The sequence below is a fragment of the Sceloporus occidentalis genome, unplaced genomic scaffold (assembly GCF_023333645.1).
Source record: "Sceloporus occidentalis isolate IW3139 unplaced genomic scaffold, rSceOcc1.0.p SCAF_40, whole genome shotgun sequence".
NCBI lineage: Eukaryota > Metazoa > Chordata > Lepidosauria > Squamata > Phrynosomatidae > Sceloporus > Sceloporus occidentalis.
The window spans coordinates 7,568,798-7,593,687 of NW_028317020.1; the positions used below are offsets into that span (position 1 = coordinate 7,568,798).

The window sequence follows — 24,890 nt, forward strand, 5'->3', positions numbered from 1 at the left end:
GTGACAGCAGAAAACAATACAACAGACAGGGCTATTACTAATTAATGGCTGTTAGACACATTTATTTCAGAAAAAATATTTACTGATATAACCTAAACATTGTACAGTTTGGTGCCATCACCATGGGACAATAAATATGTTATATAAATAACTGGATCATGCACAATGAAAGAAATGTCAGACAAGGTTTGCACTCTTTGGTGGAATGCTGCCAGCCATTCCCTGATTATCACATGCTGGAGACTTCATATTTCAGAAGAGACAATACAAGACGACCACATACAGAGTTTCAAGTGCAATTAGATACTATTAATATATTCCTAATAACTTTTGGCTTAATGGATTGGAAGACAGGTAGTTGTAAATAAATTACTGTGAGAGGTACAGTCCTGGAGGCCTGAGGTGCACACTGGAAGTCATAACTAAAATTGGTTATTGGTACACAAGTCATTTTTAGTGCTCATAGCAGCAAAGGCAGGATAAATGGAGGTATCTTGTACCTCACCCGTTAACTCCCAATTAAATATAACATTTTCATTGGAAGATTTAGGGTGAGTTTATAGTGCCTTGAGAATAAGAGGCCAGCACCAGACCTGTGTGTTTTATACATCACTGATGGATGACACAGAATGCACTGACGTGCATATTTATGCCCCCTGTTTGCATTAAGGTTGTTGTCATAGCATTGTGGATTTGATCTCTTGAGGTCCGTTCCAGGCAATTTTCCCTTCCTGTTTTTTTTCTCTGCTTTGCCTGAATTCCTCTGTGATCTCTAGAAGAGTTTTGCCTTTGGTCTCTGGCAAGAAGAATCCAACATACAGAGCAGTGGTGACACAAACGATGAGGAACGGGATGTAGCAGAAGTGACCAAGGCCTTGCTGAAATAGATAAAGACTTGGAATAGTCGATTCCTGGATTTGGGCTTTTAATAAACAAGCAAAGTTAAGAAAGTAGTTTAAGGAACATTAGGAAATAGGAAAAGAGAGGAAGTGTAAAATTATTTTTACAGAATATTGTAAAATGATTTGCTGTATAAGGAAAACATAGATATTGCCATGTTGTCTCATAAAATTAGAGCTCTCTGATGCCTTGAACACCTGACTGCATCAGACAATCAATACTAAACAAATGATACCTCCTTAAAGGTATCGCAACACTAATAACGTAAAAAGTATGAGGATAGAGGAACAGTGCAACAATGCAGCAAGCAAATTTACAAATGAGAAGAATAAAGTAGGCAGATTTTACTCACCACAATAAAAGGGAAAGCGAGTCCCATCACAAACAAATTGAGCCAAATAAGGGACCCACAGATCATGTAAGCAGCTGGACGTGCCATCTGGTCAAATATCTCGGCTGGCATGATGCCAGTAACCCCAGCTATCCAGTAAAAGGAGGACAAGATAACAGGTGACTGATGCAGGTATACACATTTCATCTGCGAAGGTATGTCAAAAATAAAACTGTCGCAGAGAAGGAATCAGACCTTTTACCAATGCAACACATTAAAACAAGTCGCAACTACCTCATGCCAAACTAGGGACAATCAACTATAAAGGAAGAATAACTATCAGGTATTCTTGCAAATTGGTGTGCCTTGTTATGGGCCATGGCAAGCACTGTAGGACCAAGAATTTCGTTCTAAACATCAATCAGGGTGAAGGCAAACTTTTTAAAACCTTCCAGGTAGATTTTACGGCCTTTTATGGTTTATGTAGCACTTACTCACATGTGTCACTACACTTATCAAGCTCATAAATAAGTTACTAACAATACTCTATTAAGTCTACCTGTGCATCATTATGGACCATGCACAGCAGACCTGATTCCCCAGTAGCTAAACTAGCAATGAACAGATTGGCATCATGAAAATAAGTGGGCTGTGTTAACTATGTAAAAAAAATGTATGTAATGCTTTATTTGTCATGGTTTGCGTTTGTGTTTTACTGCCCATCCAGTCATGCAGGATTGTACCTTATGAGAGAATGCCACATCATAATTTACAACATAGAAACTGCCACAGTAATTTATAACCTTATATATGCTACCTTATGGGAGAATGCCACATTATAATTCACATAGATACTGCCAGAGTAATATATTGAAATTAAAGTCAAAGGGGAACACATTAAAAATACATAAAACCTATACAGTAAATGTGGGTGCAGAGTCTATCACTGATGGTTACTCAGTCAACAAACCTTATATTGAGAAGGTATGCCCTGATAATAATCAATAATAATAACACTGAACATGTTATCCTGTATCATAACTATAGTTAAAATTTTAGTATGCATTTTTTTTGTTTCTGCTCGATTGTCTTGCAGTGTCATGTAGGATAAATGTGTGCAAAACAATTTCATGCAACCACATGCAATAGCTGCGGGGAACACTGAATCTGGGAAATAGAGATATGGACACTAGAAAATCTCAACACACATACCTGGACCGATTCCAAAACTCAGAATGTAGGCAAATATGCAGACCATGCTGAGATATGGCATCCAATGGACCCGCTCCTGAAAAAAACATTGAAGAAGGTGCCATGGAAAAATAAATATATTTCTTTGAGCATTACATACAGTCTTTTATATAGTAGTGTAGTATAGCACTGGAGAAAAGTTGTTTTTATTTAATTTGTTCTTGGAAGCTGCTATTGTATGCACACAAGCAGCATCTAACAAATGCAAATTATGTATGGTCACCCATATGGAAGCCATAAATTGCGAAAAAGGCCAACATTGCAGCCATATTTTCAGCAATAAGTGGCTTTGCAGCTGACATTATCGGAGGATGTCACCATCTCTCCTGGTCCGTGCTTTGGCTGTGAGTGGCAACACTAGAGCATTGTGAAGACTGAAGAAACAGCCTCCTGTGCACATGGAAGAAACCAGGAAGCAAGGACACCCATGGAAATGGTAAGTTTCCAAACAAACTGCTTCATCTAACACTAGCTAGTTCAGCACATAACACTAGGTACCCTACTTCAGGGGAGTAACTAGAACCCACAGGGCCCTGGTTTGAAAATTGCCCAGATACCCCCTTCAATAGCTAGTCTGTGCCATCATTGCCCCCACAACTTGTCTGGCTTCTGCTGACAGGGGGGAGTCCAGGCTGTCAAAACACAGCCTTATCTCCCATGTAGTGACAGGGAGATGTCCCTGCCACCTGAAAGGCTTTACTGAATGCATTTTTGGATGTAATGTATGTCTAAGGGGTTAAAGGGGAACGTTTAGTCAAACTTTCAAAACTATTTTGCTATTTTTATTTTTAAAACAGTTCTAGTTTTTGCATAATGTTTTCAGGCCGCTTCATAATAACCATTTGTATGTTATTATCAGTGGCGACTCTAGAAACAATATATAGGGGGGGCACACAAGATACCACAGTCAAACTGGGGGGGCATTCATAATTTCCAAAAGTAATGTGCTATGGAATTATACTTTTGTTATTGGGCTAAAATAATACTTGATCATTCAACATGGGAAGCCTGAAGCCACAATTGAGTGCAACTAATCCTTGAAATAAATATTATAACACAATAAATAACTTTTCCACTAAATGATTTCAGGACCTTGAACGTTTTGTCCCCTGAAGTCACTACAACTTCAGGAGAGCATTTTATCTATGGATAAGTATAAATTAAATAATTCCTACTGTAAGTTAAGTGCCAGGAAACAGATGACCAAACACACACCCCAACACAGGCTCTGTCACACAGACACCCAGACACACACACCAGGACAGGCTCTGCCACACCGACAACCAAACACACACACACACCAGGACAGGCTCTGCCACACAGACACCCACACACATCAGGACAGGCTCTGCCACACCCACATCCAAACACACGCACACACACCAGGACAGGCTCTGACACACTGACACCCAAACACACACCCTAGGACAGGCTCTGCCACACTGACAACCGAACACACACACCAGGACAGGCTCTGCCACACCAACACCCAAACACACACCAGGACAGGCTCTGCCACACCAACACCTATACACACATACCCGAGGACAGGCTCTGCTACACACTGATAACCAAAAACACACAAACAGCAGGACACAATCTACGTCACAGACGTCTACATCAGGATGGATTTTTCACACTGCATTGTCGTTTATACCTCCATTAGTGTTTTTGCCCCTTGTGTATTGATGCCCCTGCTGCCCATATATATTAATATTAGCCCCAGTTGCCGATAGCAGGTATAGATCAACACATTAACACACAAACCAAGCTTTGCATGTATGATCTATGCATGCAAAGCTTGGTTTGTGTGTTAATGTGTTGATCTATACACTTGTGATCTCAGCACTGAAGGTATATATCAAATAAACAGAATCAGACATACAAATCCTGTATTTGCAGGTATACAATAGTATATGAAACGTAGCATTGCAGGTATAGATCAAATAAATACATGGAAACAGCATTGCACGTATTAATCAACTGAATAAGACATACAAACACTGTATTTGCAGGTATACATAAATAATGTATGGAAATATATAGATATGGATCTACAGAATAACGCAAAAACCCAGCTTTGCAGGTATAGATCAACTGGAATTCACATAAAAACACGTCATTAAAAGGTATATTTAAGACCCCCTAAATTACAGGCATAGATCACAGGTTGCACACCCCAAAGCCAGCCCTGGCGTCCACACTGCCCACACAGCAATCACACTCCTATCATACCCAGGCAACCAGTAAATTCTGGTACCTAGGCATGATGGGACTGTGCTTGCTGTTAGCAATCACACTCCTATCATGCCAGGTCAGCCAGTACATGCTGGTACAGGGTGGCTGTACGTGATGTGTAGACCCCATACTGCTGGCAGCATCAATACACAAGGGGGGGCTAGCTAGGTTTCAGCATGTACTGGCTGACTTGGCATGATAGGAGTGTGATTGCTAACAGCAATCAAAGTCCCATCATGCCTAGGTTCCAGCACTTACACATTCAACAGTAAATGCTGGAACCTAGGCATGATGGGACTGTGATTGCTGTTAGCAATCACACTCCTATCATGCCAAGTCAGCCAGTACATGCTGGTACAAGGTGGCTGTAAGTGATGTGCAGACCCCATACTGCTGGCAGCATCAATACACAAGGGGGCAGCTAGCTAGGTTTCAGCATGTACTGGCTGACTTGGCATGATAGGAGTGTGATTGCTAACAGCAATCACAGTCCCATCATGCCTAGGTTCCAGCACTTACACATCCATGCTATCACACACACACTCATTCATTCATATACTCATTCATTCACAGATTAATTCCCTCAATCACGCATACTCATTCAAACACCCTCCCCACCCCCTTACCTGCACTGCGGTTCCTCGATGCCGCTCACAGACTTCAGCAGAGGGCGAGGCCACCCTCTGCGTTCTCTGGTACTGCACAGAGGAAGCGGGACTGGAGCAGTCATGTGATGTCACGTGAACTCTGCTAGGTTCCGCTTCCTCTATGCAGTACAGAAGACCCTCCCACAGGTAAGTAGCAGGGTTCGAGGTGCGGCCAGCGTAAGATCGGTTTCCCTGGCTGCCGATCTTACGCGGGCCGCACCCTCTCTCTCCTCCGCATTAAAAATAAATACATTTTAAAAAAAGGACGGGATTTAAAGTCGCATTGCGACTTTATTCCAAATTCGGCAGGGGGGCAACAGGGGGGGCAAGGATCAACCTAGGGGGGGCAATTGCCCCCCTGTAGCGACGCCACTGGTTATTTTAGACTGATCTACTAGACCAGACCTGGGCAAAGCACGGCCCGCGGGCCACATCCGGCCCGCTGAATAGCTCGGACCGGCCCGCAAAGAGTGTCCTGGTGACTCACCAATGAGTCCGGTGTCCCCCCCCGCCCCGGTCACTTACCTTAAACTCCTGTGTTGGAAGCGTTTGTCTCGGGTGCCGGCGCTTTACGCTGGGCGCCGGCATATGACGTCAGACGCCGGCGATCAGCAGTGAAGCGCCGGCACCCGAGACAAACGCCTCACGCTTCCAACACAGGAGTTTAAGGTAAGTGACCGGGGCGGGGGGGGAGATCCTGAGAAGGGGGGGTTAGGGAGTTAGAGGGGAGATACTGAGAAGGGGGGGTTAGGGAGTTAGAGGGGAGATACTGAGAAGGGGGGTTAGGGAGGGAGGTCTTACTGTGTGTGTGTGTCTTACTGTGTTTGTGTGTGTGTGTCTTACTGTGTGTGTGTGTATCTTACTGTGTCTGTGTGTGTCTCACTGTGTCTGTGTGTGTCTTACTGTGTCTGTGTGTGTCTTACTGTGTCTGTGTGTGTCTCACTGTGTCTGTGTGTGTCTTACTGTGTCTGTGTGTGTCTTACTGTGTCTGTGTGTGTCTCACTGTGTCTGTGTGTGTCTTACTGTGTCTGTGTGTGTCTTACTGTGTCTGTGTGTGTCTCACTGTGTCTGTGTGTGTCTTACTGTGTCTGTGTGTGTCTTACTGTGTCTGTGTGTGTCTCACTGTGTCTGTGTGTGTCTTACTGTGTCTGTGTGTGTCTGTGTGTGTCTCACTGTGTCTGTGTGTATCTTACTGTGTCTGTGTGTATCTCACTGTGTCTGTGTGTGTCTTACTGTGTCTGTGTGTGTCTTACTGTGTCTGTGTGTGTCTTACTGTGTCTGTGTGTGTCTCACTGTGTCTGTGTGTGTCTTACTGTGTCTTACTGTGTCTGTGTGTGTCTTACTGTGTCTGTGTGTGTCTTACTGTGTTCATAGCTTATTCAGTTATTGTAATAAATATTTTAGCCCATTTTTTAGCTCAAAATATTTTTTCCTTTTTTTTCTCCTCTAAAATCTAGGTGCGTCTTATCAGCAGGTGCGTCTTATAGAGCGAAAAATACGGTATGCACTCCGAAGCCTTGTTCATTTTGTTCACTTCTGTGCTGTGCTAATAGTTATTCAGGCCTTACTTATTCAAGCACCTCTACCAATGACGTAGGCTTGAATAACTTTATTAAACAGCACATAAGTTAACAAAATGGACAAGGCTTTGGAGTTTGTAGTTTGTAGAGGTCTGGCCCTCTAAAACCATTCAAATTTCTCATGTGGCCCCATGGGAAAATTAATTGCCCACCCCTGTACTAGACAAATACTTGTCTTTATCATACTTCCTATGATAAACAACAGAACAGTTTTTGCAGCAGGATGCTGACTTATGAAAGTCTTTGGAGGAACAGACTTCACTGCAATTGACATAAACAATCATCTTGGAGTGAAACCCAACCAAAATATCACATGACTGACACCAATAGCCTCCAGGTCTGCAAATAAAGGAAGTTTATTGTAACAAAAAGAGATAAAAAGTTTTTATAAATGCTAATCTACATTACTGAATAAAAGTTTTTATAAATGCTAATCTACATTACTGAACATGGTTAAAATACCTGCTGAGACAAAGCAACCATGAAAACTACAGCCCAAACTGACATCATACTGTATCCTCCAATCACCAGCGCTCGGCGGCCAACACGGTCAATGAACAGAGTCTGGAATGAGATACAACTTAGAACACACATCACTTGAGCAATACCACATGAACAATCAGATACCAACCCATGAATCAAATCACTATATGAAAAAAAGTATTTTTACATCTACTACAGAGACAATGGTATTGTGAGACCTCTTGGCCAAAACTGCTTACACAGGTAGCTGACGTAATCAGCTCACAGCTCCCAGTGCCAATCACAAGATATGGGATTTTTTCATTGGGGATTCCAGCTTCCTGAAATATGTAGGATGCGTAGAAATACATCTAGGAGGGACAAAATACCATATGATAAAGAGAAGTGGCTAGAACAGAGCGAAGATCTGTCGTAGAGAGAAGCGATGACACGAGAAGAGGATGTGAGAATAGACATAGAGTGCAGGGAACATGCACAGTAATATCTAATAGAACAGTTAAAAGGGTAATGTAGTTGGAAACAAAGATGTAGAAAAAGAATGGATAAGGGGTAGATTGTCTCACCGAGTCATTCCCGCACAGTTGCATGGCACTGCTAAGCACCACAATAGCAAGCAGCTGCCACCTTAGTGATGGCTCTTGTATCAGTTCTAGGGGACTTTTGGGCTTCTGGCCTTCTGTGGCAGCCTGTTCAGCCAACATCTCCTCCATCTCACTGCTTAGGTCACAGTGGCCACGCAGCTGTTGCAACGCTGTAAAACATTCTGAGTTACTAAATGGCTGCATTTAATTATTTAGGTGTCTTTAGCATTCAGTGCCAAATCAGTGCAATCATTTTACATTCTCAATAAATCTGGTGATCCCACTGCAACAGGAAATGTTTTACAAAGAACATGTGTCTTGGAATAAAGCATATATATAAAACATCAGGCATGAGTGATGACAAGTTGTAATTTAAAGGGTAAATCTGTAACCACAAGCTGATGCTGACAACCAGGATACAAACTGTTCATGCACATATATACGGTGCTGGTAGACTTTATAATCTATCATCATATAATGCACTATGGTATAGCTACAAGGTAAGCCTCACAGATATAAAGAGTTAATGTCTTGTTTATGTTCTTTATACAATATAAGGAAACCTCCAGACATGATTTAATGAAGTAATGAAGTAACATAGTAAGATAATTCCCAGTTCCATTCTCAGATAAGCAGTAGGAACTTAACAGATTGGGTGCACCAGTGGGTTCCTGGCTACCACTTTAATTTTACACCACAGTAATGTCCCATTCCTCACCAGAGATGCAGGAGTCCTTATCCTTTAAGTCAATTAACAAATATCGAGGGCTCTCGGGAACCCATGGAAGAACCACAAGCTGCAGGATGCCAGGAACAGCATTACTAGCCAACAGCAGAGGCCAGGACTCTTCGCTTCCCAGGATCTCCCTAAGGTAGGAAGGAAAGAACACTTTTTGTGAAGCGGTCTACTGAAACAGTTTGAAAACAAACCAATGTCTCCAGAGGTCTCAGATTCAGTGAACGCACCCATTACATTTATTTATATAGTACCAGCAGATTTCGTAGCACTGTTACAACAAAGTCAATAAAATAATTTAAAATCCCACACAATAAAAAACTGATACAAAATGAGAAGAAGACCCTACTCTTGCAAGCTCACCCAGCAAGGCTTGTGAGCAGTGGCGTAACTTCAGGGATCTCAGGGTTTGCAACTGGAGCGGGGCCCAACTCTACCAAGCGAACCATGCGATCACTTGTTCCTGTCTCCTTGTGCCGGTTACAAAATTCTTCAGAAAAAAGCACTTCCAACCTAGACTGTCATCGTCTGTCCCATCATTGCCCCTTGAACTCTCTCCAACATGTGAGCATGGACGCCTATGTATAAGTGCAAGTGTGTGAGCATGAATGTGCATGTGTATCTGAGGATGTATGATGTATGATGTGTGTTAGAATGAGTAGTGTGAGAGTGAGTGGTGGCATATACAATGGTGCGGCAATGATGGCACAGACAAGTTGTTTGGGGCAAAAATTGCACAGATAAGTTGCTTGGGGGCACTGAACAGCTGGGGAAAAGATGGGACAGAAAGGGTGTTTGGGAGTTAGGCTGGCACTGGTAATCTGCTTGGGGTAAAGGTGGCAATGTGGAACATGTTGCTTGGGGAAGTTGGGGGCCACAGGGCAATTTTTTCACTGGTCCCCTGTTGTTTCTGGTTACACCCCTGCTTGTGAGCATACAAATGTGTAAATTCAGTCTAAGTATTCCTGCTGGTGGCTAGGTGGAGCCTTGCCGACACTCTATACTTGCTACTAGCATTTAAGCCTGTGCAAAAAACATATGTGCTGATGTCAAGGCAAGAGGTGTTGCATAGCTAATACAAACTCAGGCATTAATGAAAAAATAATAATTTAAAGCAAACATTAATTGATTCCCTAGGATTAACACATCTTTTGTTGGTCTCCACTTTAACACATAAGTAACTGAAGGCATTTCAAGATCTAACAGTCTAATTACATGGTTTATGCTAAAGAAGGATACATTACAGTCTAGTCCACACTCTGTCTCTTACCTGAGTCCCACCACTTGTCCCATCACCAGCCCCAGTGCAGTAAAAACTGCAGAAGACAAAGCTACTGTCCCCCGAAGCTTCTTAGGAGCACTCTCTCCCAGATACATAGGCTGAATGTTCATGCTGACTCCTAGACAAGAAGATCTTTTATGATACATTGCTGTTTCACACAAGTTTCCAAGAGTATACCAATACACCAAAGAAAAGAAAAACTAGAAAACAAACAGCACTAATCAATGTATTTCACAGAGCATTATACACATTCCTATAGTACATAGAAGCATAAAGCTTGAGGACAGATGCCCATTTGTTTCATGCTGTAAATAATCAGACCTTAATCAGTCCCTGGTCTTGCTCTAGATTCAAGATATCCATATGCCTATACCATGTTTAAATTGCATTATTTTTTTAGCCTCTACCCTCTATGTATTTAAGTGTTTCTCTCATATAAATGTTTGTGTAGTTTCTAGAAGGCAGGCAGACAGTTTTTGGTGACTCACTTTGTGACACTCTTCTTCTAAAAGTTTCCTAACATTTAGCAAGTCGCAATTTATAGATTAGTGCAGAACATAATCTATGCTATATCACCCTGCACAGCTGTCTGGTACATATTGCAGCAAACATTAACTATGATCATAGGCCAAGGGTATGTTTCAGGATGAGATGCTGATGGCCTCCAAATCACGGCTCATTTTAGGACATCTAATGACCTTGCACTACTTTTGAAAAAAAAGAAGCCCTACCTCTGTCTACCTAGTTTGCATCATTTGGTTTGCATAAGACATATATTTGACGGATAAATTGTACATTTTGATACCTCATACTCTTACCTGAATTGATCCCAGCAAGTATCCTGCCCAGCACAATCATCTCAAAGGATCTTGCAGCCCGGCTGAACCCACACAAGATTGCCGATAGCATTATGAAGGAATTGTTAAGAAGCAGAGACTTCTTCCTTCAGATACAAGTGGAAATCTCATATAGTATAAAATACACAATATTCTGTCAAAAAAAGCAGACAACTTCACGGTGTGCAACACTTTTAGAATATCTGCCGAAGACTACAAAGCAAGTGCCCACAAATGAAATGGGTGATATTTGCGGCCTGGGGTAAAACAATTAATGTGTGTGGACAGCAGATGATACGCCACCGTTGTGTGTTCATTGATTGATTCCCTTTTTAATGCCTATTGGCTAAACAGACCTTGATCATATTTACTGGAAGCTGGTTCACAATGCCCCCCCTGACTTTGTGTTTGAAAGTCTACTGATTATTTTTTAATATTATAACAATGGGGATCTCCTGAAAAGAACAACATAATTTGATACTACATTCGTAACCTTTACACCAAGGCTACCTAACAGGCAGATATCAAGCTGTTATTGAACTACAGGGGCCATGATTGTGGGCTGATTGCTGTTCATAAGAAACACAGGAGTAACAGAACAGATACAAATGGCTTCTTGGATCAATGGAACACCGCAAGACAAAAATAATGGCGTCCCATTTAACCACGTTTCAGAACAATCCATATTGTTCTAGTCAAACAGCTCTACATGCAGTATTTTTTGAAGAGCTCTAATTGTTGCAAACCATTTACTTCTATGTGTTTTTTTTTGCATTTTTGCAAAGAAGAACTTATTGTTTTACAGTATGAAATGTAGAAATATATTAGCCCCCCTGTGATTACAAGGTTTTTTCCTTCCAGTTTTTTATTATTTATATTATTAAAAATAAAATATTGAGAAGACAGAAACAAAATACCTTCCAAGTCTTATAGCCAACGGGCCTGCCAGCAGTGCTCCCAGGAACCCACCTAGAGGGTACACAGACACCACAAGAGACCAGATCAAAGTGATAACCCAACTCTGCAGCTCCACGCCAGTGCGCTCTAGCCATGTCTGGTTCACAAATTTCTGGATGTGCTACAGAAGATAGGAGGTAGTGGGAAGAGGAAAGTGAACTACTAGAAGTGTCCCTCGTTTGTCCCTAACTTGGAGTCTTTAAAAAAAAAACCTCTCAGTAAATGTGCTTATACATTTATTTTGACATAAAGCGTTTGTTCCTTTCCTACACTACTGACATTTCCATGTCTATGGACGGGGTGCACAACTCCAGCTCTTGAGGGACGCAACAGGGCAATAATTCTGTAAATACATGCCTAAAAATAGTGGTTCTAATTTAAATGCTTATGGTTGGATAATAAAAATGGAAAATTCTCCATCTGGAGAAAAGTGGTAAGCAAAGTAACTCAGAATTCTGTCCTGAACTTGATGGGTTTTTTGCCACTCACTTATTAGATACCTTATTAGGTATCTAATAAGTGAGTGTCACTTTGGATGGGCTAGGTAAAATAGAAAGTGTGCCCAGCTCATCTTGCCGTTTAAAATGTTGGAGGCGGTATGTGTTACTCGATGGAGAGTTATATGACATAAAAAGGAAACGGTGCATCAAGAGTATAGTACAAAGACAAACCGCGCACAAGCACATCGGTGAATGGTTAACAAGATTTATTTTACCACTTAGATATTGTCTACAATGACTACTCACCATGGTGGGTGCATTGATGATAGTGAGATTGTATCCATACTGAAATGTCCCCCCAATCCCTGCGGCACACATCATTAACAGGAGCACACGACCCTATACGCGACACACGATAGGCATGAAGGTGTGAAAGAACACACTATACATTAGATTACTGTTGTCCACCTGCGCGCACACACACACTAATCTGGGGATTAGCTGGGAAGCCCAGAGATATTATTGAGTGATATTATTGGGGGGTTAAAATAGCACACAAAAAATAGAAGACTTGTTTCAAATGATAGATAGATAGACAGACAGACAGACAGGCATGTAAACAGTTATTTTCAATTGGGGAATGTTATTGGCTCTGCCAGCCTTCCTTGTATTACCAAAAGCCAAAATATTGCACAGGAATGAAATAATGATCTTTAATAATGCAATTACATTACAGGTGCACAGAAGGCGAATACCTCGCTCCACACCAACGCATTATTTTGCAGACAGACTGTATTTATATTGCGGTAACAAATATTGCCCCGCCCACTTGAAAAGCCCCGAAGCTTCCCGCAGCACCGCCTCGTGACGTCACGGGCGCATGTTCTCTCTCCCTAGGATTTTGGGGCATGCAAAGAGCATGTGTTTTCTCACCTGGGTCCGGGAGGTGCCGCGCCCGACGGGCTCCTCCTCGCCACCATTATCACTCATCCGAAGGTGAGGTACTAGAAACCGGAGCAGCCCGGGAAACGACACGAGCAGCTGGCGGTGCGACACTTGTGCCGCCCCCTTCCAGTACAAACACGACCTGTGACCTTGCGTCACCTTCAGACCTGAACTCAGTGGGAAGCTTTTACTCAATGAAACGGAGGCCGCTACGACGTCACCTACACCCGGCAAATGTGTGGAGAATGACGATCATGCGCGGCCACGCGTTCTGGGTCCCGCGCCATAGAATGCAGGGGAAACCTCACCTGCTTGGCTGGGTCTCTTCCATTCATTACAGAAGCTGCTCTAGCCCTCCCTCACAGCGTTAGTTGTATGCTTCAGCCGCAGGGGCACACCAGCCATCGTATGCCCTTTAATACATATGGTAGTAAATGACCCTTTTAACCTTTCCCTTATTGCAGAATCCCCCCATATTTATTTACCTTGTCCCCGGCTATTGGCTGTACTCTAAGTGTATTGTCTGCCCTCAGTGTACTTGGCACTGCACAGTAACATTTAACACTATAACCACTGTTACAAAGAATTTCTGATACTGAAAGACAAACAGATCAGATTCCTCTAATTATCTGTTTTAAGCACCACTATGTTACTGGGGCACATCTCTGGGCTTATTCCATGGGACAAAAGTTACCGACCTACAACTTTAGAGGCACCCGTTCCCAATAACCCAGCCAGATAGCACTGTGCTCTCCTACTTTGGTTTAAATTCACTATGGCTTAAATACCGATTTCCCTACGGCCACCAAAAGATAACTTGGAGATGCCTACTGCCGATAAGTTTTATTTTGGAAGTGGTCAGCACAAGGAAAAACCTTGAATATCGTGTTAACGATCACGCGCAATCATTTATTTCAGACCACAAAGCATGTTCTTATTTGAAACGTACAGAAGGATGCCAGGACATCTCTGCATTTTTTATTTATTGCTATATTATGGTAGCCTCTTGCTCAAATGGAGAGGGGACTGAGACATGAGACCTGCTGGGTACAGCGGTATAATTAGTAAAATATTGTGTTGTGACCAGCTAGAGGTGATTTTAAATGTAATATATGTAATATTAAAATGCCCATGTCCTACAGGAAATCGTTAGCTGTGAATTCCCTGTAAAATTAGAAGGGTGCATTTCCAAGTGTTATCACCATGTAGATATCATTTACACCATTATCCAAATCTCATTAATTAATACTCGCAAATCTAGATTTCAGGTATGTCCATAAAAATCAAATAAAACCATTGATTCTTACCATTTTCCCATCCTTGTTCATTATCTGGTCCGCACATGAATTCCGTAGTCTTGTGCCCAGTCTACAAGAGTATATTCCTCATATCAAGGAATGTCTGTAATGGATAACTGAAGATCACGCAGACTGTGAGAATGATAGAAGGGTGAATAAAGGCAAACATTAGTCCATGCTTTTCAAACCTTAACTTTATGAGTTTATGAGAAACTCACATAAATAGTAACTTTATATCTCACAGGAGGGTGAAATGTAATCCGTTTTTGATTATTCACTATTCTGATGTCAATTCAGGTTTTTGCCGCTCCTTAAGGCCAGAAGCCAGGCTAACAAAGGCAATTGCACCGGCACTTTGGATGGTAGGACGGCAGTGGGGTCACGTAAGGCCAGAGAAAAAGCTGCGGGTGAAGTAAAGCGTGAGTAAGGGAGATATAGGGTAAGGGGTGGTGTATGTTTCTATGTTAGAGTGAGAGTGTATAAGTGTGCGTGTGTATGTCAGTTACTGAGTGTGGGGGGGGGGCAAATGGGCCTGTTTGCTTTACCTACCCACCCCCAGGTCACAAAATGCTAACTTTTCCCCTGTACTGTCTGTAAATCACACTGGGAGACCAGGAACAGAGACACTAATGCAAATCTTTATGTACAATTTCTTAGTTTGAGCAACTAAACCTACTTAGCATACATTGGTCAGTGTCCCACCAATAATATCAGAAAATTAAGCGGGAGTTTCCCTTTAAATTTAATTAAAGAATATGTTTTTAAGCTTTCTGGAACCAAATGCTAGAGGACAGACAAATAGAAAGACCTCATTGTGGCCACCAGCCAGGATGGTCTGATACTTAGAATACTATGTATGAGAATGTGAAAGATGTCTGTATTTAAGTGGCAAATAATTGATTTTGTATGTGTAATGTTCAGTGTCTGTCCATGTTTTTATGTGTGCTTGAAGGAGAACATGTATGTAGGCACAGCTAAAAGGAAATGACTGTGGCTACACGTGTATCCAATACATGACATTGGCAGCCATTGTAAACATATTTTCTGAGAACCATTGGTTGACCATCTACACAGTAGATTCCTGTTATTTTTTGATGTATTTGAATTCATGCTCCCCATTCTGTCTTTGCGACACTAACATGTCAATCCCATGTACTTCCTTTGGTAACTCAACCCAATTAGCAACCCATTTCATTTCCGGTCTTACAGTTATCTTTCTTCTTAACAAGTCATTTATTTTAAACCAATTAGCAATAGACCAATATATGCTAATTATCCTCAGTCATAACCATTCCTCCTTCATTTCCACATGTCTGGTGTCAGTCTTTATGTTGTCTCTTCCTTAGTAAAAACAATCTTCCACGTGTGTCCCGCTTCTTCCAGCATGCTCGTTTTTGCAATTATCATTTCAACGGTTCCACCAGAATCACTGTGGAATATGATAGCCTTATTCTATCTTGATTCTCTCTCTCTCTCTATATATATATATATCACACATACACACACACCATGGTCCTCCAAATCCTTGGAACACAACCAATGTGTCCCTAGGGAGACTATATAATTGTAAAAGTAAACATTTCATATAGAAACCATTGTCCTCAGACTCAACCCTTTTGACCATGTCCTTGACCCACGGTACAGATAGCAATGACGTAACAGAAGAGGACACATCAAACATGCTACTGCGTGTTATTTGATAAACCCTTATGTCATTTGACCTGAAAGAATAAGTGTTACCCATAGGAACTGTGCAACCATATCATATATATTATATACAGTATATACACGCTTTGTATATATCTGAATTCTTGCTAAAATGGATGAGTCGTTAACTGTAAGGTCTAAAGTTACAGACATTCACCCACATTACAATTGCTGTTTCTATGGAATAGCTTATTCACTGACGCATTCTCAATATCATTCAGAAGATTCATAGAATAGCTATCAATGCGTACATGTTAAAATACAAAGTATTAAGAGTAGGAGGAGGCAATCTTGTAGCATCTGACTTCCATCTGGATACATGTACATCCACCAGTAACCTAGATTTGCAAGGTTACAAATAACTCACACCGTGACTTTGGTCATGCATTACAATCCCCCCAAAAAGCCAAAGGCTCTAAATCCTGCTGTTCATTGTAATTGAATTGTTGGTTGGTGATTGGTACTCGGCTGTTTAAATGTGAATGCAAGATGTTTACTATGCAGCGATTCAGGTAACATTGCAGGGTGCTGTCCTTTTATGCACTCATCTGTTTGTGTTTGAGATTGAACTGGTTAAGGGCAGTACACTTTAAGAATATTACATGACGCAGGGAACTTATTTGCAGGACAAAGAAATGACCTCTGTATAGGGGTATTGCAGGACAGACTATCAGAGCGTTAACAGCTGTTCAAAGTCCACCATACAATTCCACAAAATGTTATTTCTTGCAACACATCCGGGGATGGAGATGTAACTGATTACAAATAAAATAAACATTAAGATTTGCTTTAGCAGCTGTTCTGGAATTTTAATTCTACTGGAAATCTAATACAACTTTGTCTTGAAGACTATCGTAACAGGGACTAATCAGTCTAGAACTGTGTTATCGGACAGCAAGTACCTTCAGCTATATTGACATATGCAACAGTCTCTGAGCAATCCATGTGAGGGTGCTGGAGTTGCTTACCTTAAAGTTTTTTTTTTTTTTAATTGACCTTGTAGTACCAGTCTTGTTTCAGAGGCACTTTAAAAAAAAAAAAAAAATGTGGATGGAACTGGCTAAATATTCTCATGGTCCAATTCTGCTGTCCAATTGTTCTCTACATGAACAAAATTTAATTCCTACTGATCTCCCAAATCCTTTCTGATGCAAGCATTCATTTGTCATCCAAAACAAGGCAAGGTGTAATCCTCAATCATCTTTTGTGAGATTGTTTAAAGGCCTGCTCAGCACTTCAACCATTCAAACATTTTTAATGTTATCACCAATAATGAAGCTTGATGGTCAGGAATATTAAGGTACAGGCATCTAGAACAGCATTTCAAGAATGTAGCGTAGGTGGCAACCCTATAATAATCCTCAAAAATAATATTGTATGTTTAAAAATAATAAGCACATCATATGAAGTTAAGGCAGAATTTACAAATTGGAGCAGGATGAAAAAAATGTAATCCTGCTGCATTAACTTTGTAGGATCAAGGAACCATATTACTTTCCCCTGTGAGCTCTTGAAATGTGTTAAATGTTCTAGAGGATGCTGCGGGTCTTCCTTATTTCTTTATGTAGTAAATAGTATTTGCAAATTGGTTGTAGACCGCTGACTGGCTTCATCTACAGTTTGCAGAAACTATTGAAATCACTGTAGGCCTCTTAGAATAGAAAAGGGTTTCTATTTGTGCCTGTAGTATCTGCTGATGTTTGTATATGCGAACAAGTAGATATTACAAAACTTGAAAATCCAAAACATACGTTTGCTTCCCAATACGAAATATTTTCTAACGTACGCACACATTAATTTTAGGAGAAGTGTCTCCCTAAGAAACCTATGCTATACCCAACTATTTCAAATACATTTTCTATGTTTCCCATTTCGTCCTGTGATACGTTAGCAATTGGGTTTGTAGCTGCAGGACATGTTTTGAACACTAGATGGCAGTGTAAACACAGTACAGGTCTGGATGTCACAAAAGAACTGGGATTAAGTTTCTGTATACATTTCTGTACATTTACTTAACCAGCTGCTACTCAATTAGCTATATAGGTCTGTTTTCCATAACAAAATCTTCAAACACTCTGCATTTCATCATTATGGTGTGTGATATTTAGATAAGCTCTGCTTTATGAATTAACCGCTAACCAGTGTGAAAAGTGATGAGCTGTCATAGCCATTAATGCCCTTTGAATGTAATATATAACAGAGCAGGGCAAATCCCAGGAGTCATTCACCGTGGTGAATATAAAATAGATCTCCACCCTGCTTCTTCCCAGACTCCTTTTGCAGTAAATATTTAGGACTACCTCCTACCATGCTCAAAATTTTGTGAACAGTATAAAACCTGATATTCTTAAAGACCATTAGCATTGTCTCCTTGCTTCCTTGAACTACAAGTTGAGGACAAAAGCCGTCTACCGCTAATGTAAATGCATTCTGTACATTTAATGAAACGCAGACATGACCCTGTTTTGCTCTAAAAAGGAAGTGTTCTGATGTATGCATACCACAGGGCCTAAGAAAAACATTTTCTAAATTAAGCACACACTAAATGGAGACAGACCCAAGAACCCATTTCCCCCACTTGTTAGGTTTTAATTCTTTGTGGCTGACGACTTGAATAGATGGGTTACTTTAGGTCAGGGTGTTCTTTTAAGAGGCTTTATTTGCTTCCCCCTAAAAGACAAAAAAAAAAGTACATCTCAGCTGCAACCACAAATTATATTTTTGTATTGCAGTCCATAAACATAAACCTCCTCAGGTCACACGCAAGACCAATATTTTTTTCTCATATTTATTTTGTGGTAGCCTACTGTCCTGATGCCTGGGTCCAAGGGTCTACATTTTATATACATGTGAAAGGAGCAACATTAATGATGTAACCTCAGAATTGAGAATTTTCCATTTGTGTAAGGGCCAAGAGTATTGGGTTGCTGTAGGGGTTGCATGCGGCCACAATGCCAAGAGACAGCTCTGAACACCCTACAATCCCGTTTGCTCAATGGTTACCAAAATGCAATATTGCAATACTGTGAAACACTTATTTAAACAGATTATAATTCATTACCTACCGCATCATACTTAAGTGATTCAAAGTCAATTGCTTTGAAGATATTAGTGTGTACCTCTGGAGGGTTCTCTCGCAGCAGGACAGGACACAGAAAGTTAAAATAAAGTCCATTTTATTTCGTAAGAACAGCAGAGATTCGCAGCAAATAAAAAAAAATCTCTTCATACATAGGCAGCTGTAAAACTCACTTCCAAGAGTGTTCTCATTGTGAATCCATCACGCAGCATCCAGTCCTAACCTGGAGATGTCTCGCTCAGGCCTCTCTCTCAGGTTTAAAACTGAAGCACTTTTTTAGACCCAAATGACTTGTTCTGATCCATGATCCACCAGTGCACTGCAGACAGAATTTAAGGCCCGGCTCCCTGCCTTTGTTTGAAGGCTTTAACCCTTTGGTGCCTTGTTTGGGAGACCGGTTTATGCACGCCATTACAGCATCTGGAAGCTTAATAATAATATTTATAAGAATCCCTCATTATGATTGGCCCCTCATAAAGAACTGTGAAGTTGGTAATCTGAAACTGCAGGTCTCCTGCAAACTCCCGCTTAACTTAATAAACCCCTCATATCCAATCTGGAATTCTGTTTATAGACAGACCTTTGTTTTATCACTGGTCATGTTGTCATGTCATATCCTTATTTCAACATGTTAAGTTATATTGTGGGTCTACTGCTGTTTTTCCTGTTGCAAATGACACTTAAAGGTCAGGCAGAAATGTTCTTTTAGCAAGGAGTAAAATTGTATTACATTGCTTATTTTCAAATCTAATTTTGACCTTTATGTAATACTGTATCCAAATGATTTCTTATAAAACCTGCTTTAAATAATCTATTCGCTTGGTGGCTTTTTACAGTTTGTTCTTAACTTTCGCGATTTCCACAGCCTGATCGTTTATTTTTTTTGACAGATTATAATTCTCCCCGCTTCTAACCCAGAGGTATTTTGTTTGTTTTTTTGGCACCCTCCGTGACAATGGCAGTTTTTTTGTGTTTAGCATTAGTTTTCTTCTCTCTCATTTACTGTACCCACACAAAATATATTTCTTTACATACCATTTATTTTGATCAAATCTCACTGTACTCTAAATACATACATACACACACACATATATATATATATATATATATATATATTATGTATGCATAGTGCTATTTGATGCATATCCTTGAAGATAGAATGGCTCATCTTGTCTGGGTTACCAAGGCCTGGAATCACACCACGTACTACCACAACACCATGTATTTTAGCTGTGTTATCACCTTGTCTCCTATAGGAACAGGGAAAAGTCACTGAAAATACCAGAACAATGACAGCATACAGGTTTATAGATACGTTTAAATAAAAACACCTTTTTGTGCTAACCTACATTTCTGTATACTGCACTATGTTTTATGCTTAAAGAGTAAATACATTTTCTTCCATACTACTTTCCCTTTTAAAAGCCTACTAATGTTAAACCAAATTTCCATTTAAATTGACTACAAAATGTACAAGCTAGCTGTAACAATTGTAGTGATATTTCATCTTTAAAATAAGCCATTAGATGGGTCATACTGTGAACACTAATAACAAGCCAATGTTTTGATGTAAAAATGATGAAAAGTTCCTAACTCATCATAATCTTTTAAAGTTTTGATACAGAGTTGTAGACAATTTACCAACTTCCTGTCATTTGGACCTCCAGGTTCCCATTTCCTTTACCACAACTTTTCTGTATCCTTGTCTTGATGACATGACTCATTTGCCAATCCTTATAAATGATCTATCCTATATATAATACTGAACATGTGTTACATGTGCTTACACAGCAGCACCTTTGATCTTAAAAGCCATTCCAGTAACCACATGATAAAGACAGTATGTGCAGCTTTGGGTCTGCATATTTTTATGTTTAATATTAAGCCTCAGAGAGCCCAGCAGTAGAGACTGATCCTGATACACATCTAGTTATGCCTTCCAGATGTCCATGACTCATCCCTTTACAGTGGGAAGGCAATTACATTGCAATATCTTGTTCTTGTATTATGCTACCTATGGACATTACCATAATTCTCTATACTAGCTGTTATATTAAATGCTGCTAGATTCTTCTGGATCCATGGTTTTGTAGCTAATAACCAGAAGAAGCATAAGAGAAAATTATAGAACCTATGTGTTAGTTTAGTCCCATACAAACCCCCCAATGAAGAATGAATATTTACCTCTTAACGTGCTTGGCACGTCAAAGAAAAACATCCTGTTGGTGTCAACCGACGTGCCTGTCATGTCATGAATTTAAAAGGGTGTAAGAAAGCGATCTATGATCACTTCCTTCACCCAAACAGTGTTGCTGTAAAGCCTCGATGTCGAGGCATCTAGAAACACGAAGATCTGCAGGAGGAGCCCCATGTGGCCCTTCCCCCAGACGTAAAAAAGAAGAAAAATGCAAAAAAATTACCAAAGTTTGCCAAAGGCTGGTGGTAGATTTAGTGCATGAAAAGAGTTACAATACTAGTATTTGAAATATCCTGGGGTGTCTAGTTTTTAAACATATATGGTTTGATGGGGGTAAATTAAAGCGTCTGGCCCCAAAGATGTCCCAAATAGCACATGGGGCAGAATGACCAGATTTGGAAAAAAATGGTTTTGAACTAGCAATATGCTACTTGTATTATTGCTCTATGACCCCCTGAAAACATTGGGTATTTCTAAACTCAAGGCAATTTTCACCATATTTTATCCTTTATTTTTCTTGTAAATTATATGATACCATCAAAATAACTGTTTTATATAATATAATGTCTGTAAAGAAAACCCTTGTCCTGAAGAAGAAAAAACGATATATAACTTGTGTGGGTACAGTAAATGACAAAGAATAAAACGCGAGCACCCCCGGAAAACAGCCATTATCACAAAGGGGCAAAGTAATTTGTAGGTACTTTTAAGTCTTAAGGACGTGGGTATTTTACACTATTTTTAGTATATTTACGGTCTTTGTTTAACTGTATTTTGGTCATATATATATTTAGGACAAGGGCTATTTTTTTTCTTGTCTAAAACTACTCTCATTTACACTGATCAGCCATAACATTATGGCCACCTGCCTAATATTGTGTAAATCCCCCTTTAGCCACCAAAACCGCCCTGACCAGGCATGAACTCCACTAGACCTCTGAAGGTATGCTGTAGTATCTGGTACCAAGATGTTGGCACACACACCTGGCCATCCATGTGATGCCAGTTATATCGCAATGACATCACTGGGCTCCCCATACATTTTTTATTTCATTTCCCTTTATTTTTTTTTCATTTTTTGGAAGGGGAGCTTTTTTTCTGTGCATACTTCACACGTAAAGGAAGAGTAAAACAACTCACTCCCTCTGGAACAGTCACACTCTCATGGCCCTGCATAGCAACTACATATGGCATGAGCTAGGTAGACCTAAGGGCATTCCAGCCACCTTTATAACCGAGGATCCCCCCTTAATCTGGACCAAAAAACAATTAATAACATCCACCTCTGCGGCAAAGAGATGTATAACATCATTTCCTAAATACTTCTGTGCCTTACAATCCAAAAAAATAACAAAACCAAAGAACATGAGTAACGTTTTTATTTCCCAAGGTAACATATAAAAGACACAGCCACAGTAGGATATTGGGAGGACTTATGGTCAATACCATAAAAAAACCTTTCATAGGGCTTTAAATGCCTTATGATGGGAGTTTGCATTAGCTTTTCCAGACTTTCACTGACAAAACTCAGTTCCGGCCTTTAGTTATTTCACTAAGTGCGGGTGTTGATTTATTTCAAATGACATATGGTCGATTGCAAAACAAATGGTTAACACATCCCCTCTAAGTGAGTATTTTGAATTCTCTTTCAATCTGAGGTTAAAAGAAGAAAGGTGATTACTATGAATGATTGTCACCTCAGGAATTCGAGGAGGCTGCAAGTGTACAGATACAGTCTCTCTTAACTCCGGCACTCTCTCCAGTCTGGCGAATGCATCGAGCTTTCAAGTATTAACACAACAGAAAGATTTCCGTCCATGAATTAACCAAAGTTCTTTAGCATGGTTTTATCACTTGTGTCCAAATTTGCAGAAACGTCAGTCAAGTATCTACTCTACACTTTTCCTCCCACATTTCACAAGCACAGCTTAGAATTCCTTTCTCAATGTCGTCTCTCCATTCTCCATTCACCAAAATACCAGAATAGGATGCAATGAAGAGGAGATCATACTATACCACTCCGATGTAGGTTCCTGATCATTAACTGCTTTGTAACCAGTCTGGCTCCCTTCAGACTGGAAGCAGTCATCGTAGGATGGTCGTAAAATAGCAGAAAGCATAAATCAGGAGGGAAGGGTTCAGAAAAGTTTTGTTTAAAGTGGTTAGATTAACAGACAAGAAGTGCCTTATGGCGCGTTTGGCCAAATGCCAGTGAAAATAATAAACGAAAATGTGTATATTCCAAAAGTTATGCGAATTTCTCCCCTATTCTCCTCTTTTATAACCTTTTATCTCTATTGTTTGCCTATCTTAAATGGGAAGGTGTTAGGGCCTATACTGATAATACTATGCATAAATAAATAAAAATTCTAATACCAAGGTATTAATGAAGTAGTCACTCTTGACCACCTAGGGATGCTCCAACATATATAAATACAACGTATTTACCAGAATTAGGAATGTCTGACATAAGTGTTGCTCAGTAATTATCAGACCTAGCCTGAAAAACGGAGACAGAATTCTAGGTTGTAGAATAATATTTTGAGTAATGTTGCCATGAACAAGTGAGAGGGAAAAAAAACTTATGTCTTAACTACATAATAAATATATTGAAAAAAAATGATACATAAAAGATTATATGTAGTACAGGATTAAATGTATGTTAGGAAAACTATAATCTATATTAATAAAAGACATGATGTAATGTGGAAACCTGAAGTAATATAGAAAATCATGAGACTATACTTCTATACAACTATATTTAAAATATATATATATATATATAAAAAGCAAGCTGCACGATTTTACAATAGTAACCCCAGACACAAACATTGTGTCGTTTTTACTGTAGGTCATGGCTATGGTTAAGGTTAAGTATCCTTGCAGCCCCAAACATTCATGTAGATTTAACATACCTGCTGTAGTGATGAAGTTAGGTTTTCATGTTAAGGGCAAAGATGCAATGTCCCAATAGCATAAAGCTCATTAAGACCTACGCACAGTTTGCTCTTCTAAGTATCAGGATTTCAGTTATCTGAAAGACAACACAGTTAAACACATAACCTGCCCTCAAAAAAATGTGTAGGTATGGATGGCTTTTCACCAGTAAAGTGTGCATAGGACAAATCTGGTACATTGGAAGAGTTTGTCCTGTCTGATGTCATTTATAGTACATTTTATATTCATCATACCACAGAACTATTAGCAGTAATTCGAATCAGGGCAAAAGCAGCTCAATAAAGCCATAACTGGGCAGACAATGCCACTATTACACAGACTTATACTTAATTTCAGGCCCAATAGTAAATCTGGTTTCAGGGCACACTTTAACTTACTTTATCTCCAGATTGGGACGAGACAAGCTTCATTCACAAAGCAGAACAGGGTGCCTTAATTGTGAGC

The 24,890-nt window shown here is 40.1% G+C and overlaps 1 protein-coding gene across 1 annotated transcript; it reads right to left on the bottom strand.

The window, feature by feature from the left end:
- Positions 1 to 677: 677 nt before the first annotated feature.
- On the bottom strand, positions 678 to 13,252 carry LOC149290324 (solute carrier family 2, facilitated glucose transporter member 11-like). Its single transcript, XM_089489491.1, has 12 exons — positions 13,196 to 13,252; positions 12,569 to 12,661; positions 11,783 to 11,943; positions 10,848 to 10,972; positions 10,018 to 10,147; positions 8,730 to 8,878; positions 7,994 to 8,181; positions 7,670 to 7,780; positions 7,410 to 7,511; positions 2,444 to 2,519; positions 1,253 to 1,380; positions 678 to 878 (listed from the first exon to the last, which is right to left on the bottom strand). The coding sequence occupies exons 1-12, from the start codon at positions 13,250 to 13,252 to the stop codon at positions 678 to 680; spliced, it is 1,521 nt and encodes a 506-aa protein (XP_089345617.1).
- Between the last annotated feature and the right edge of the window lie 11,638 nt (positions 13,253 to 24,890).

Bases quoted from the DNA above. Each gene is read 5' to 3' on its own strand.
- LOC149290324 (XM_089489491.1), bottom strand. From the start codon at position 13,252: ATGAGTGATAATGGTGGCGAGGAGGAGCCCGTCGGGCGCGGCACCTCC. The intron at 7,781-7,993 runs GTGAGACAATCT...TGTCCCTCCTAG, and splicing joins AACTGTGCGGGAATGACTCG to ATGTATTTCTACGCATCCTA. The intron at 2,520-7,409 runs GTATTTTAACCA...TGTTTTTTTCAG, and splicing joins TGGTTGCTTTGTCTCAGCAG to GAGCGGGTCCATTGGATGCC.